This window comes from Bidens hawaiensis, unplaced genomic scaffold, assembly GCF_021521415.1.
Source record: "Bidens hawaiensis isolate Kalapana, Puna unplaced genomic scaffold, B.hawaiensis_p1.1 tig00419463_1, whole genome shotgun sequence".
Lineage (NCBI taxonomy): Eukaryota > Viridiplantae > Streptophyta > Magnoliopsida > Asterales > Asteraceae > Bidens > Bidens hawaiensis.
The window spans coordinates 561,535-574,239 of NW_027504871.1; the positions used below are offsets into that span (position 1 = coordinate 561,535).

The 12,705-nt window shown below is 37.7% G+C and overlaps 1 protein-coding gene across 1 annotated transcript; it reads left to right on the top strand.

The window, feature by feature from the left end:
* The first annotated feature begins 406 nt into the window (after positions 1–406).
* LOC143608944 (F-box/kelch-repeat protein At3g23880-like) lies at positions 407–2,274 on the top strand. Its single transcript, XM_077083837.1, has 4 exons — positions 407–1,112; positions 1,171–1,406; positions 1,498–1,551; positions 2,179–2,274. Exons 1-4 carry the CDS (start codon positions 407–409, stop codon positions 2,272–2,274), a joined length of 1,092 nt encoding a protein of 363 aa, XP_076939952.1.
* The last annotated feature ends 10,431 nt before the right edge of the window (positions 2,275–12,705 follow it).

Below are 12,705 nucleotides of genomic sequence, written 5' to 3' on the forward strand. Positions count from 1 at the left end.
ATTTACTTGAACAGAATGATTTTGATTGGCGATCGAAAGTGGAAAATGCATAAATATTATTTGCCTACCAACACACCAATTGTTTGAGCTAAATCGATAATCCTCGTCATTCCCCTTCACACATAAGCATATGCGACCAGATCCAAACCCACATCGCCGTTCTTAATTCTTTGCCAATATTTTGGTTTCCAGCATTCATCTCCTGATGCAACTCAACTTTGTCTTCATTCACACACTATCCCCTCATTTATGTAATTTTGTCTCTTTTGGACCCTTTAGTTATCTATAATGAGGGACCAAATATGTAAATTATCTGAAACCTGAGTGTAGAAAGTATATATGTAGTCCTCATCGACCACTGTTACATCTTTTTCAGTAGCAGCCGACCCTATGAAATAGGGTTTGAATGGCAGACTTTTGTCAAGACGATCTGATTGAGCAGATACTCGTAAGATCAGAAGTGAAGGATCTGATCCGCTTCAGGAGTGTCTGTAAGGCTTGGGATTCTTTAATCACAAGTCCTCGTTTCATTAATCTTCATTTCCAACATAATTACAACAAAGATCGCTACAACAATGAGCTTCACAACAGAAGAATCACTTCAGTAGTTGATGCCCCTGCCCATTATGATCTTGTTGGCTCTTCCAATGGCCTGGTGTGCCTCTTCTATCATTATGAGCGTGAGGTTTTAGTCGGCAATCCGTTGACTAGAGAGGTAAGACAACTGAAATCACTTTTCTTTTGGCACGGTGATCCGGTATGTAGGGGTTTTGGTTATGATTCAACCAAAGATCATGATTACAAGGTTATTCTAGGGTTCTGGGAAGAATCTCAAACATGTGTTCGAGTGTGGAGTTTGAAATGTAATGTGTGGAGTCTTATTGGGAAAGTGACGGGTGGATTTATGAAACCGAATACTGCACTTAGCTGGATTACAAAGGATGGTATCTTATGCAATGGTGCACTTCACTGGATTGCGAGAGATGAGGTGAACATGAATATCATAATTATAGCGTATGATTTGTCTAAAGATGAATTTAGGGAAATCTCCCAACCAGATGATGAAAGATATGAATATACTTCTGAGAGCTACCTGGCAGTTATCAAAGAGTGTCTATGCATATATATATACTCGTTCATTTTTATTTGTTGATACATGGGTAATGAAAGACTACAATGTCAAGGAGTCATGGGAACTGATACAATATTATAACGAGATGAAATATGATATTGTACACTACATGAAAGCATCGAATGAATATTGTATTCCGTCTGATGTTTTCCTCCGTGCTGATGAATCACGCTCTAACAAGACCTTGGGATATATTGACGCCCCTGTGTTTGTGCAAAGCCTTATATCTCCCTATGTTAATGGGAAGCCGATTCCGAAAAAGAGGAGTGCCAATGTGGGTCCTATTTCTTATCATTCAATTCATGACTCTCTTCTCTTCTTATTATGTCCTTCATGTTGTAACTTTTTTTATTCTAATTCCTCAGAAGTTTCTTCCAAATGCTAATGAGAGACTGAAGCGGCCTGTGAGGAGTTGCAGGGTGAGTTCAGTCCTTTTCTCTTTCACATTTTGTAATAGATTTGTGTTGACTTTTAATTTTCTATAAATCATACATGTTCCTTTTATTCACATCTCTTCTTGGAATGTCCATTAGTTGTTAACCATTTTACTCAACAGTTAATCAAGGGACCAAATGCCTGAGTTTTATGCTGTTGAAGAAGTCAGGATGATAGAGTGTTGTGGTAAGAAACTATCTTGTAGTAGTTTGTTCACTACTTTGTAGAATGATTATTTTGAGGAATGGGTATTTAATGTATTTCAGTAACTTATTATTTATGGTTTTTTAATGTGTTCTACGGTCTCATATCCCTTGTGAATGTCCCTCAAGGATCGAATACTTAGCACACACACCCAACAATATATAAGCATATTGTTTGGGGTTCTACCATATAACCAACCAGCATTAGATGTTTATATATATATGCATTTACTATCTTGCTTTTCTACATGGATAACGATTATTGATGGAAACTGAGTATTAGTGACGGATAGTACTGTTTGTACGAATTTAATTTGAAGTTTGATGTACTATTATTTATTTGAAAATCCTTATAAGAAGTATAATATTTGGCATTCATTCACTTCAATTCCTTATATGATTTTTCAGATTACGAAGGGAGATCCGCGGCAGGAGGATCAAGTGTGGCATTTTGATGTTAAGATTTTATCATGGACATGTGTTGTACTTTGTGTGTCCGGTTAATTCATTAATGGGCTTATTTATTTGTCTTTTCGTTTATTATAATGTTGGCTCTAGTACTTAAAACTATTGCATGTGGTTTATGTTTGTTTACTATATGGCCCCGTTTAGGGTGTTGTTTCGAACTAGGCCGTTGGCCAAAGTGGGATCAGGGACGTATGTTGTACTTTGTGTGACCCGTTAATTCATTAATGGGCTTATTTATTTGTCTTTTTGTTTATTATGATGTTGTCTCTAGCTAGTACTTTAAACTATTGTGGTTTATGTTTGTTTACTATATTGCCTCCGTTATGGTTTTGTTTCGAACTAGGCCGTTGGCCCAATGGGATTGGTTTGGATGAGTTTAAACTCCACGACTGTAGAAGCAGTTGGTGGTTATATTAATAACTGTATATGATAGTTATCATGTAATCGTCCACATCTAAAAGATCATGTTGGTTTATCAAGTATAAGTAGGGTTTGGAAACTGTTTTGTAGCTAACTTTTGCGTTCACAATCACATACAGTATCATAGTTTCAAGCTTCTACTTTGTTCAAGGTTATTTGTGTATTTGTGTTTAACGATTATGGTATTCAAGAATAATCCAATGAATCAGAGATAAGAACATGATCGCTAGGTCTACACTTTGAGCTTCCTATCATCTTGCCTTTGATGGATTCAGTAATTTTGTAATAGTCTTATCTTAATTCTTAGTTTTAACCATTTCTGGGATTTCAGCATATGCTGAACTCTTGATCATACATAAATTACATATAGGATAAAAAAGGTTATAGGTGTGAATGTTGAGGCTTATTTTCGCTGTCATGGCTAGAATTGTTTTTTGACAAAATCAAAAACAATTAAAGCTAGCTCATTCTGATGATGGGGCACATTCATGATCATCTCCATTAATGATTGCAATATGTGGTTTAAGATATTGTTTGCAAACTCCATGGCATATTCCATTGGTAAAATCTTATCAACGGAACCATGGATGCTTAACACCCAATATGTGGTTTAAGATATTCTTTGCAAACTCCATGGCATACCCCATTGGTAAATCTTATCAACAGAACCATGGATGATTAACGCCCTACAGTTTTGGGAAATATTTGGTCCTTTTTATTTTTCAGTAAATGAGGGGAGTAACAGCTGGAGGATCAAGTGTTATATTTTGATGCTGTAAAGATTTTGTTAGGGATCTGTCTTCTGATTCTTTGCGGTCCCTGGTATCTTGTCTTTAATGGATTCAGTAATTTCATAATAGTCGTATCCTAATTCTTAGTTTTAACCATCTTCAGTGAGTTTCAGCATATGCTGAACTCTTGATGATCATTAAATTTACTTGGAGCTGTTAGACTATCTATAATTATCACTTTACATAAAACGTACACTTCTTTTAAGTAAGTAACGTAACATATCTGATGTGTTTTATACTGGAACTTTTCTTGCGGTTACACCTGATCTTGAATGTTTGTTGATTTACATACTTTATATGATTGAACTAGGATAATAACCCGTGTTACATACGGGTGAAAAACATATCAAGAAACAATATAAAATGTAAAAAACATATTCAATTAACACAAATATTTGACATAATTTTTTTACCAGCAATATTACAAAAGATGTTAAACTATGTCTATAACATAAAAAGAAAATACTTTATAAATAAATAATTTAGTAAATAAGGAATAATATAACATAAATGAACCATTATACCTGGAAAAAAAAAACACATTAGTAACAGATTTTGTAATATTATTTGAAAACTAAGCTTACAAATACATACAAGGTTTAAACTTATATTTTCACTCATGCAGAGTTTTCGTTCAAAAACCTTTTGAAACAAAAAATGTCGGTTATAGATCAGGCGAAAATTACAAACGATGGGGAGCGTTATGATTTTTGAACGAAGCATGTGCCTTTTAAAGAAGAAACGATGAACAATTTAAACCTAGTAAATTTAATAAGTTTTATAATTCTAACAATAACTAGAATAATTAATATCATAATTACATTAATAAGTTACAAAAATATAAAAGTCAATATCATTGATTAAAATTCTATTGTGAATATGTGAAAATTAGATTTATGGAACGTTGATGACATGGAAGCCTATGTAGACAACCTAGATGAAGGACATGTAAATAAAATTATGTTGTTTTAATATATTAATTAGACTAGGATAATGCCCGTGTTACACACGGGTAGAACATATTTAAAACGTAATATATATGTGTATATTATAAATTTAGTAAAATGCAAATGTCATATTTATATAAAAAAGGATACCTGCACATAAATTATGAGACATTAAATTGTTGCTTTAATTCAAATACAAAATCATACACATACTAACAAAGATAAATAAAAAGTTAAAATATCTTTATAACTTACATGAGAACAAAAAACATAAACCAATTAATAGGAATAGATTAAATATCAAATCTATTAACTGTTATTATAAAAAAATCATGCAGTTAAACCCTAAATCCAATAACTGTGAATCAATTTGATGTTGTTCTTCACAAAAATCGATTCAACACTAAATATAAATCATACCTGATAATTGCAAACGATGAACATATTTGATGTTGTTTGGATTATGAAACCGACAAATCATGAAGAATCGGTTATAGATGAGGCGAAGAACCTGGTTACAAACGATGGGGAGCGTTATGATTTTTGAACGAAACATGTGCCTTTTAAAGAAGAAACGGTGAACAATTTAAACCCAGTAAATTTAATAAGTTTTTTTTAATTTCAGCAATAATTAGATAATTAATATCATAATTATATTAATAAGTTACAAAAATATAAAAGTCAATATCATTGATTAAAGTTTTATTGTGAATATGTGGAAATTAGATTTATGGAAGGTTGATGACATGGAAGCCTATGTGGACAATCTAGGTGAAGAATATGTGGATAAAATTATGTTGTTTTAATATATTAGTTAGATTTGTTGGGAAGATCTAAGACAAAGTAGCACTGGTGGTGTCATTATAGTATAGTGAACAATGTATCTCATATATCTAAAGTTATGTATATATGGTCACCGAATATTTATGATATTGCAATTCTAGTTTGTTTAATGTTTTATCTTTGCAATTACTAAGAGAGAGTTTTGCTTATGTCATCACCTGTTACACACTTACACCTATATATATGTGTGAGTTGGTTTTGTAAATGTTATATTAGTAAGTTAAATATAGGTTTCACTTTTCATACCGTATAATTTTTTAATGTTCTTTGAAAGTGGTGCAAGTGGAGGAGAAATAAATGATAATGATAAAGGTATAAAAAGTATTGTTTATTTGAAAAAAAAAGAGAAAATTTAGTGATTTTTAGTGTAATTATATGGATATGGTAGGGAATGGGTTGGGAATGCGCTTAAGTTGTTTTGTAAATGGTCTTTGCACCTTTTATGATATTGTAGGTCCCAACGCGGGTGAATCTAACGATAATCTTGGATCAACTGAGCTTAGTGCTAGCGGAAATCACACTAAGCCACCTAAGCGGTCTCGGATCTTGAGAAGTTGTTTTCGGTTGGTTAGAGAGAAAGAGAGAAAGCCGAGAGAGAATGAGAGTTTAGCAAAAAGGTTTCTTTTGATTAACAATAAACAACCAACAACTATCTCTCATGGCATGCTTCCTATTTATAGGGAAGCATGCATGAGAAGTAAGTTACATCAAATGCCCAATAGGCTTTACAACATTATTTCTCTTGGGCCTATACATTCAAATCTAACAACTAAAGCCAAAAACATATAATTAAAATACAAAAGACTAATACAAAATGTGACTAACAATCTCCCTCTAGTCTTTAGTATCGGAACCCGTTGGTGTCGTAATCCAGCCAGCCGTCCTCGGGTAGTGGAAGTTCAACAACTCTTTTAACAAACTTGTTGAAGGCTTCAACTATCCGGTCTGTGTTCTGACGACCGATATCCTCGACGGTTCCCAGGGGAGAGTTGTAGAGCTTCTTGATATCTTCTATATGCAGCCCCATTAGCTCGTGCTCGTCAAATATGCGAATCTCAGGCAGATCTTTGCAGCGTATGACGGCCTCCCCTGTCGTATTGTCGAATTCCCAGCCAATGAAGTCTCGGAGGATGTTAGGAATAAAGGGCTCACCATGGTAGATGATATGACAGTTCTTTGGTGCCCTGTATCTCCACATTGTTCGTGGCTCTCTGGTGGCTGGGTCTATCTCCCTTGGGTTCTTGTACTTCCGACCCTTATTCGGCTCAAAATCTTTGTAGTCGACTTTCGATTGACGATGAAGATAATCCGGGATCCAACTTTCCAACGTACTCCCAACCGCACCATGGCTTAGAGCCTTTCGAAGATAATTAATGTCAAGCTCTGGTAACAACTTCAGCTCATGGTGGTTGAGATAAATCAGATCACCAGTATATCGTCTGATGGCCCAACACGCGTTCTCCTTATTGTATTTCGCATAGACAATCAGCGAATCATCGTGGTAAGGGTAGATGAGCTCGCGTGCGCATGCACAACTTGACACAATATGATTCTTTCTCTTCTTCTTTGGTGGTTCCTGTGTCAAGTCGTCAGTTCAGTTGGATTGGAGACGGGATCAGCGGCAGGTGTCTTTGAAGCTTGGACTTGAGCTGGAGGTGTATCTGGATTTGGAGAGTAGTTGATGTCGTCTTCTACTGCCTCCTCCATGTCAGCTGTAAAGAGTTTTTCCAAGTTCATTCCAGCTTCTATGAAATCATCCATGACACCTACAAAATCCTCAGGAAACAATTCTTTATACATGTCAGTTATTTGATAATCATGCTCCCTGACTTTGCCAGCCGAGTCGTGAGCAGCAGGGTCTTGAACGTCATGTTGAGTGTGTGGAGGTGATTGAGTGTTATCTCCACCTCCACCTCCTACTGCCCCGGCTCCTCCATCTCCACCGTTCCCACCATCATCGTCACCATCGTCATCCTCATCATAGCTATCATGAACGTCATCATCGTCATCATCTTCTTCGTCATCATCATCCTCATTCTCATCTTCGTCATCACCATCATTACTACCACCAACACCGCTAGACTGGCCGCCCTGCTGTACCAAACGACCAACAGTCGCCTCACCTTCAGATGCCATAAATCTAACTCCTCGCAAGGCCACACTCGGACTTACGGTAGGCTGCGAACCACCAGCCTGAGAAGTCTCTCCCGACCTTCTCCAACTCTTGAAAACCTTATCAAGTCAATCCTCCAGACCATGAAATTCATCCTCATGAATACCCATAAGGTCTGAGGCCGCTTGATACTTGCTTACCAGCTCTTCATTCGTTTTCAGCTGAAGCTCATTGAGATGATCATGTTCTTTGATCTTCTCTTGAACAACCTCCATTTCGGCTCTGAGTGTATCGAGGGAAGCGGATGAAGCAAGCTGATTCTCTAAGTTTGTGACTCTGGAGTTTGTGGCTTCTTTCTCAACATCCCATCTTCGAGTGGCATCCTCAATCTTCTTGTTGACACTAGTCTTGAGAGCACTAGCCGATGGCAGGTTTCTTTTAAGAGTGGCCAATCTGTCTCCAAGTCTTGAATTATCTGCTCTCAGGTTTGCGTTTTCCAAAGCTTCTCGGTTCATTAGTACTTGAAGATTCTGGATTCGGGTGTGGAAGGTGTTCGTCAATAATCTTTGATTTTCAGCAAGTGCGTCGCTTGCTTCCTTCTGCTCTTCCAACACCCTTATCCTCTCCCTCAGAGCCTCCTTCTCTTTCTCATCCTCAACCGCCTTCTGTTTCATGTCTTTGATGAATCTGAAAAGCACAATTTCTCGTTTTGCCCTTTTAGCGTTGGATTCCTCCAGTGCGACGATCCTATCTAGGATAGGATCGGTGTATACTGGAGGTGTCTACGATTTCCCTCGGGCAATGGGTTTGGGTGAAATGATGGTGGTTGGTGGTGTGATGGACATTACGGGTGGTGAGGTTGTTTGCAAAGGCAGGGTGATGGGTTGAGTAAGGATTGGTGAAGATGTAGTGATGGGTGGTGTTGATTGTGAGACAAGTGGTGTTATGGTTTGGGTTGGGGAATTTATAACGGTCTGGCTCCATAAGCTTGTTGTTTGGATTGGTGAGCTGAAGACGGATGATGTGAATATGGAGGAAGTTTTTGGTTCGGTGATTGGTTGAGTGAGTGGTGTTGTGATTTGGGAGGGTTCGGGTTCGGTTTGGGTTGGTTGTGTGACTGGAGTTGTGGGTTGGTCTTGAGATGGTGAGGGTGGTATTTGGGGTAGGAAGGTAGATATTGGTTGGTCTGTTGGAGTGGGTTCAGGTGAGGATTCAGGTGAGTCGTGGAGTAAGGTTTTGGTTTTCTTGGATTTGGATTTCTTTCTGGTCTTTGGCTTCTTGTAGGTAGGGATTTGGATTTTTGTTACATCTAATGCTTAGAGGGCTTGGGCTAGGGCTTCTTTGGTGATTTTGGGTTGATCAGATGGTTTGTCTTGTGAGGGAATCTTGACAAGAAACTTGGATGACTTAGGGAGTCCCCAAGTTTCCTCAGACGCTTCAAGGGCGGCTGGTCTTCCTCTTCCTCCTCTAGCTCAATAAACTTTCCCTTCTCAGCAGCCTTCCTTTTTAAATCATGCTTGGCTTTAGTGCGGTCCTCGGCCGGTTCATCACTAGAATCAACCTCAATCTCAGCATCCAACTCCTCAATCTCTTCACTTTGAACATCTTCATCACCCGCAGTTTCAGTCTCCTCAAACAAACCGAACTTAGGACCCGGCCTTGGTCCTTCATACTGATGTCCCCTTCCTTTGGTGCTCAGCAATAAACCAAAGATTGACGTCTTGATTTCATTCACATGATAGGGCTCGGGATGAGATTTCTTGTCTTTAGCCTTCTTTGACCCCGGCCTCGGAACATCTGGGATTAAATCATCCAGGAGCATTTGTACGAATCTCGGGTACATAAGCCATGTGGTTCCACTCCTGATGTTCCCCAACATGCACAGGAATATTCTTCGAGAGTAATTGAACTTCTCTCGAGTCGTTAATGCAAACATGATCCTGACCCAGTCCACACTCATGCTATCAAATCCTCCACGAATATCCGCAAAGCAATGAGTGACTATGTGGAATAGAAATCTCCAGTATGGTGGGAGATGTTTCTTCTCAAGGCTCTTCCACTATGTATCATATCCCATACTCGCCACAAAGTCTTCCAACTTCTTCATGTCTCCTTTCTCATATTTGTAATCTGGCTCGTCAGCAATCTTTAACACCCGTCTAATATCTGCTTCAGTAATCGTTAACTCCTTTCTTGCAACCTTTGTTGTGAACGATAGTGAATTATCAGCAACCTTGGCAAATGCCCAGAAATCCAAGACCCACTTGTAGTAAATAGCTGGATCAGCAGATATAGCATGTGCAAGGGGTGTTTGCTTAAGTCCCTTGACCATAGATGTGAACGCTTTGTCCTTTCTAGACTTTGGAAGCTCAAGAGCACAAAATTGATTATGTACCTGAAATTAATACCACAAGATTATGAGAATCATCATTAGATAAAAACAAAACAAGATAAGTTATATACATATGCCTTAAGCATTTACATAGTTAAATTTTACAATAAATTAATCACGTACATTTTAGATTTTATAAGTTAATAAGTTAGTTAATAATCTACTAAGTCCAATATGTACAAGGTTCAAGTCCAAAATAGTCTGTGAATCCAAACAGTTTATTAGTTCAATATAGTCCAGTGGATATTAGTCTGAAAAACCCAAAAAATTGCCAAGTTAGAGTTTTTCACATGGACTTATTTCGCTTCGCATGAACCCAAGCGAAGCGAAACAGATTTGTTTCGCTTCGCATGATCCCAAGCAAAGCGAAATAGATACTTCATTTCGCTTCGCATGAGCCCAAGCGAAGTGAAACAGATTTGTTTCGCTTTGCATGATCTCAAGCGAAGCGAAGCAAAGAATTATTTCGCTTCGCATGAACCCAAGCGAAGCGAAACAGAAATCCCATTCGTTTCGCATGAGATCAAACGAAGCGAAGCAGTGAATTTATTTCACTTCGCATGAACCCAAGCGAAGCGAAAAAGCCTTTTCATGCGAAAAAGTTTCACTTTGCCCTTTTTGATCTTTTGTTCATTTCGCGTGTGTCGCTAAGGCCCGAATTGGGTTTCTGGAAAGTTTGAACCTGAAACACTTTGGTTTATGGTGTGCGTCGGATAACCCTATAACAATGACCCTCACAACTAAGCTTTAAATATAAAACGAAAATCCTAAAACCACACACAACCAGCAAGTGTACCGATCGCAAGTAGTATAGACCTAGGAAGTCCGAGTATCGAAAACGTGGACACGTAAGGACGCTAACGATCACTAACCCTAGACAAGACCTACCTAAGAATAATATTTAATTGATTTTTGATATCTTTTAACTTAACTTAACTAACTAAACTGACTGACAAACGTTACCTAAAATAGAAAACTTAATGACAAACTAACTGTGTTAACTTTGGATGGAGAAAAACGTCTACCTAGGTCTGAATCAAACTGTAGGCCTAACAAGCTAATGGATTGAATGATATCTAGACACCGGTCCCTAAAGATGACACGACTAAGGATCGCTCGGGCTCACTGGATTACCTCTCGGTCTCACTCAACAAGCCTTAACTACTCAAAATCGGTTAAAATGACCAAACCGGGAAACAATTGTTAACGTGTTCTAATGTTGACTCACCTCTCGGTCTCACCAACACTCGAACCTAATGGTAATGAATACTACACAACCAAGGATAGAGGAACAATTCAACTTAAACCAAAATAGATCAACTAGTCGCTCAAAACACCTAAACCGGACAAGAAACGAACTCGCTCTCGCGTAATTCTTATTCAAGCATGCAAAGGTAATGAGACAACCCTACTTCTTATCATCTCTCGGTCTCTAAGAAGGTGCCTAACCGCTGTACTTTAACCACAAATTCAAGCAACAAAACCCTACGGTTGTACCTACCGCAAACAAACCCTAAACACAAAGTCTAGAATCAAACAATTCACCGATCAATCAACACAAAATTAATCAACCAACGCAAGGGGGGGGGGGGGGTTAAGCAATAAAATTGATAATATTTCCAGCCACTAAACACAACCTATTTCAAGTCAAAATAATGTAGGTTCCCGGACGGATCTTACACGGGATATCGCTATCTACGTAGGTGCGGAATCCCTGCGTAGGTAGTTACGAGCGTAGAATACGTAAAACAATCACACGCGATACAAACGAACACATTATATATTATAATTTGAAACACGTCTATTACAGACTCTCGACACGTTCACTGTACTACTGAATTACACGTGAATAACCTGAAAACTATATCTTTAACCGTAAACCCGTAGGCTATATAAATACACGACAACTTCGCCTCAGGCGAAGTTGTCAGTAACTTTGCTCGTTGAACAAGTTCGCCTAGGCGAACTTGTCGACAACTTCGCTTGTTCAACAAGTTCGCCTAAGCGAACTTGTTGACAACTTCGCTTACATACATAAACATAAACTTAACATAATTACATTACAGACTCGATTACAAACGCTAGACTATGAACTACTGACATTTATGTACCAACAAATAAAACTTTACAATAACAATTAACATCTATCAATCAAACAATCCAATAAACGCATCAAAACCTAACAATAATCATCATTCCTAGGTAGAACTAACAAGTTTAGCCTCTAATCATATTTGGACAGCCATGAACACTTAATAAAATTATCATATAACTCATCTCAAACATCAATTCAAGCATTCAATGACCAACAAATATCATAAAAAGTTCAATCTCTCAAGTAATTGCAAACCTACTAATCAATTGAACAAGTAAATCAAAGTGTATGAACAATGAAAAAGATGAAAGGATATGGGCTGTTACGGGGCTGCTCTTGGCTTTAAAAACCGATGGTGAATGATCCCGAGACTTGTCCTTGCCTTCTTCTTCCTTCCCTATCCGCCACACAATCCAACCCTAAGCACAAAAAACTTTTTCTTCCTCCTTGCTGCTGCTGGACCTCCGATCGGCTCCTCTTAGGGGTGTTAGGGTTTTTTATTTTTTTTGTATATTATAATGTAAGACTTGGGCCTCCTTGATGCATATGGACCGGGCTTTGAGTTGTTTCTTGAAATCTCATGCGTATAAGGCTCGTAAGCTCCTCGAAAAGCTCGGTTTCTTCACTCTTTCACCCATAACCTACAAGATAAAGATTAATATGTAAAACCTATATAAAACAAGTTAAAACACATAAAATATAATATAATACATAGATAAAAAGCGCGGGAAATAAGTGTGTTTTACAACACATCAAATATCCCCACACTTAAGACTTTTTTGTCCCTGAAAAAGAATAATACACAGGATCATACCCGAGTTCAACCGACAACTCTTGGTTTTATTTATTATTATTATTAATATATA

Coding starts and splice junctions, on each gene's coding strand:
- LOC143608944 (XM_077083837.1), top strand. CDS start 407: ATGGCAGACTTTTGTCAAGACGATCTGATTGAGCAGATACTCGTAAGA. Junction 1,113..1,170: donor CCTGGCAGTTATCAAAGAGT/GTCTATGCATAT, acceptor GGGTAATGAAAG/ACTACAATGTCAAGGAGTCA. Junction 1,552..2,178: donor GGCCTGTGAGGAGTTGCAGG/GTGAGTTCAGTC, acceptor ATGATTTTTCAG/ATTACGAAGGGAGATCCGCG.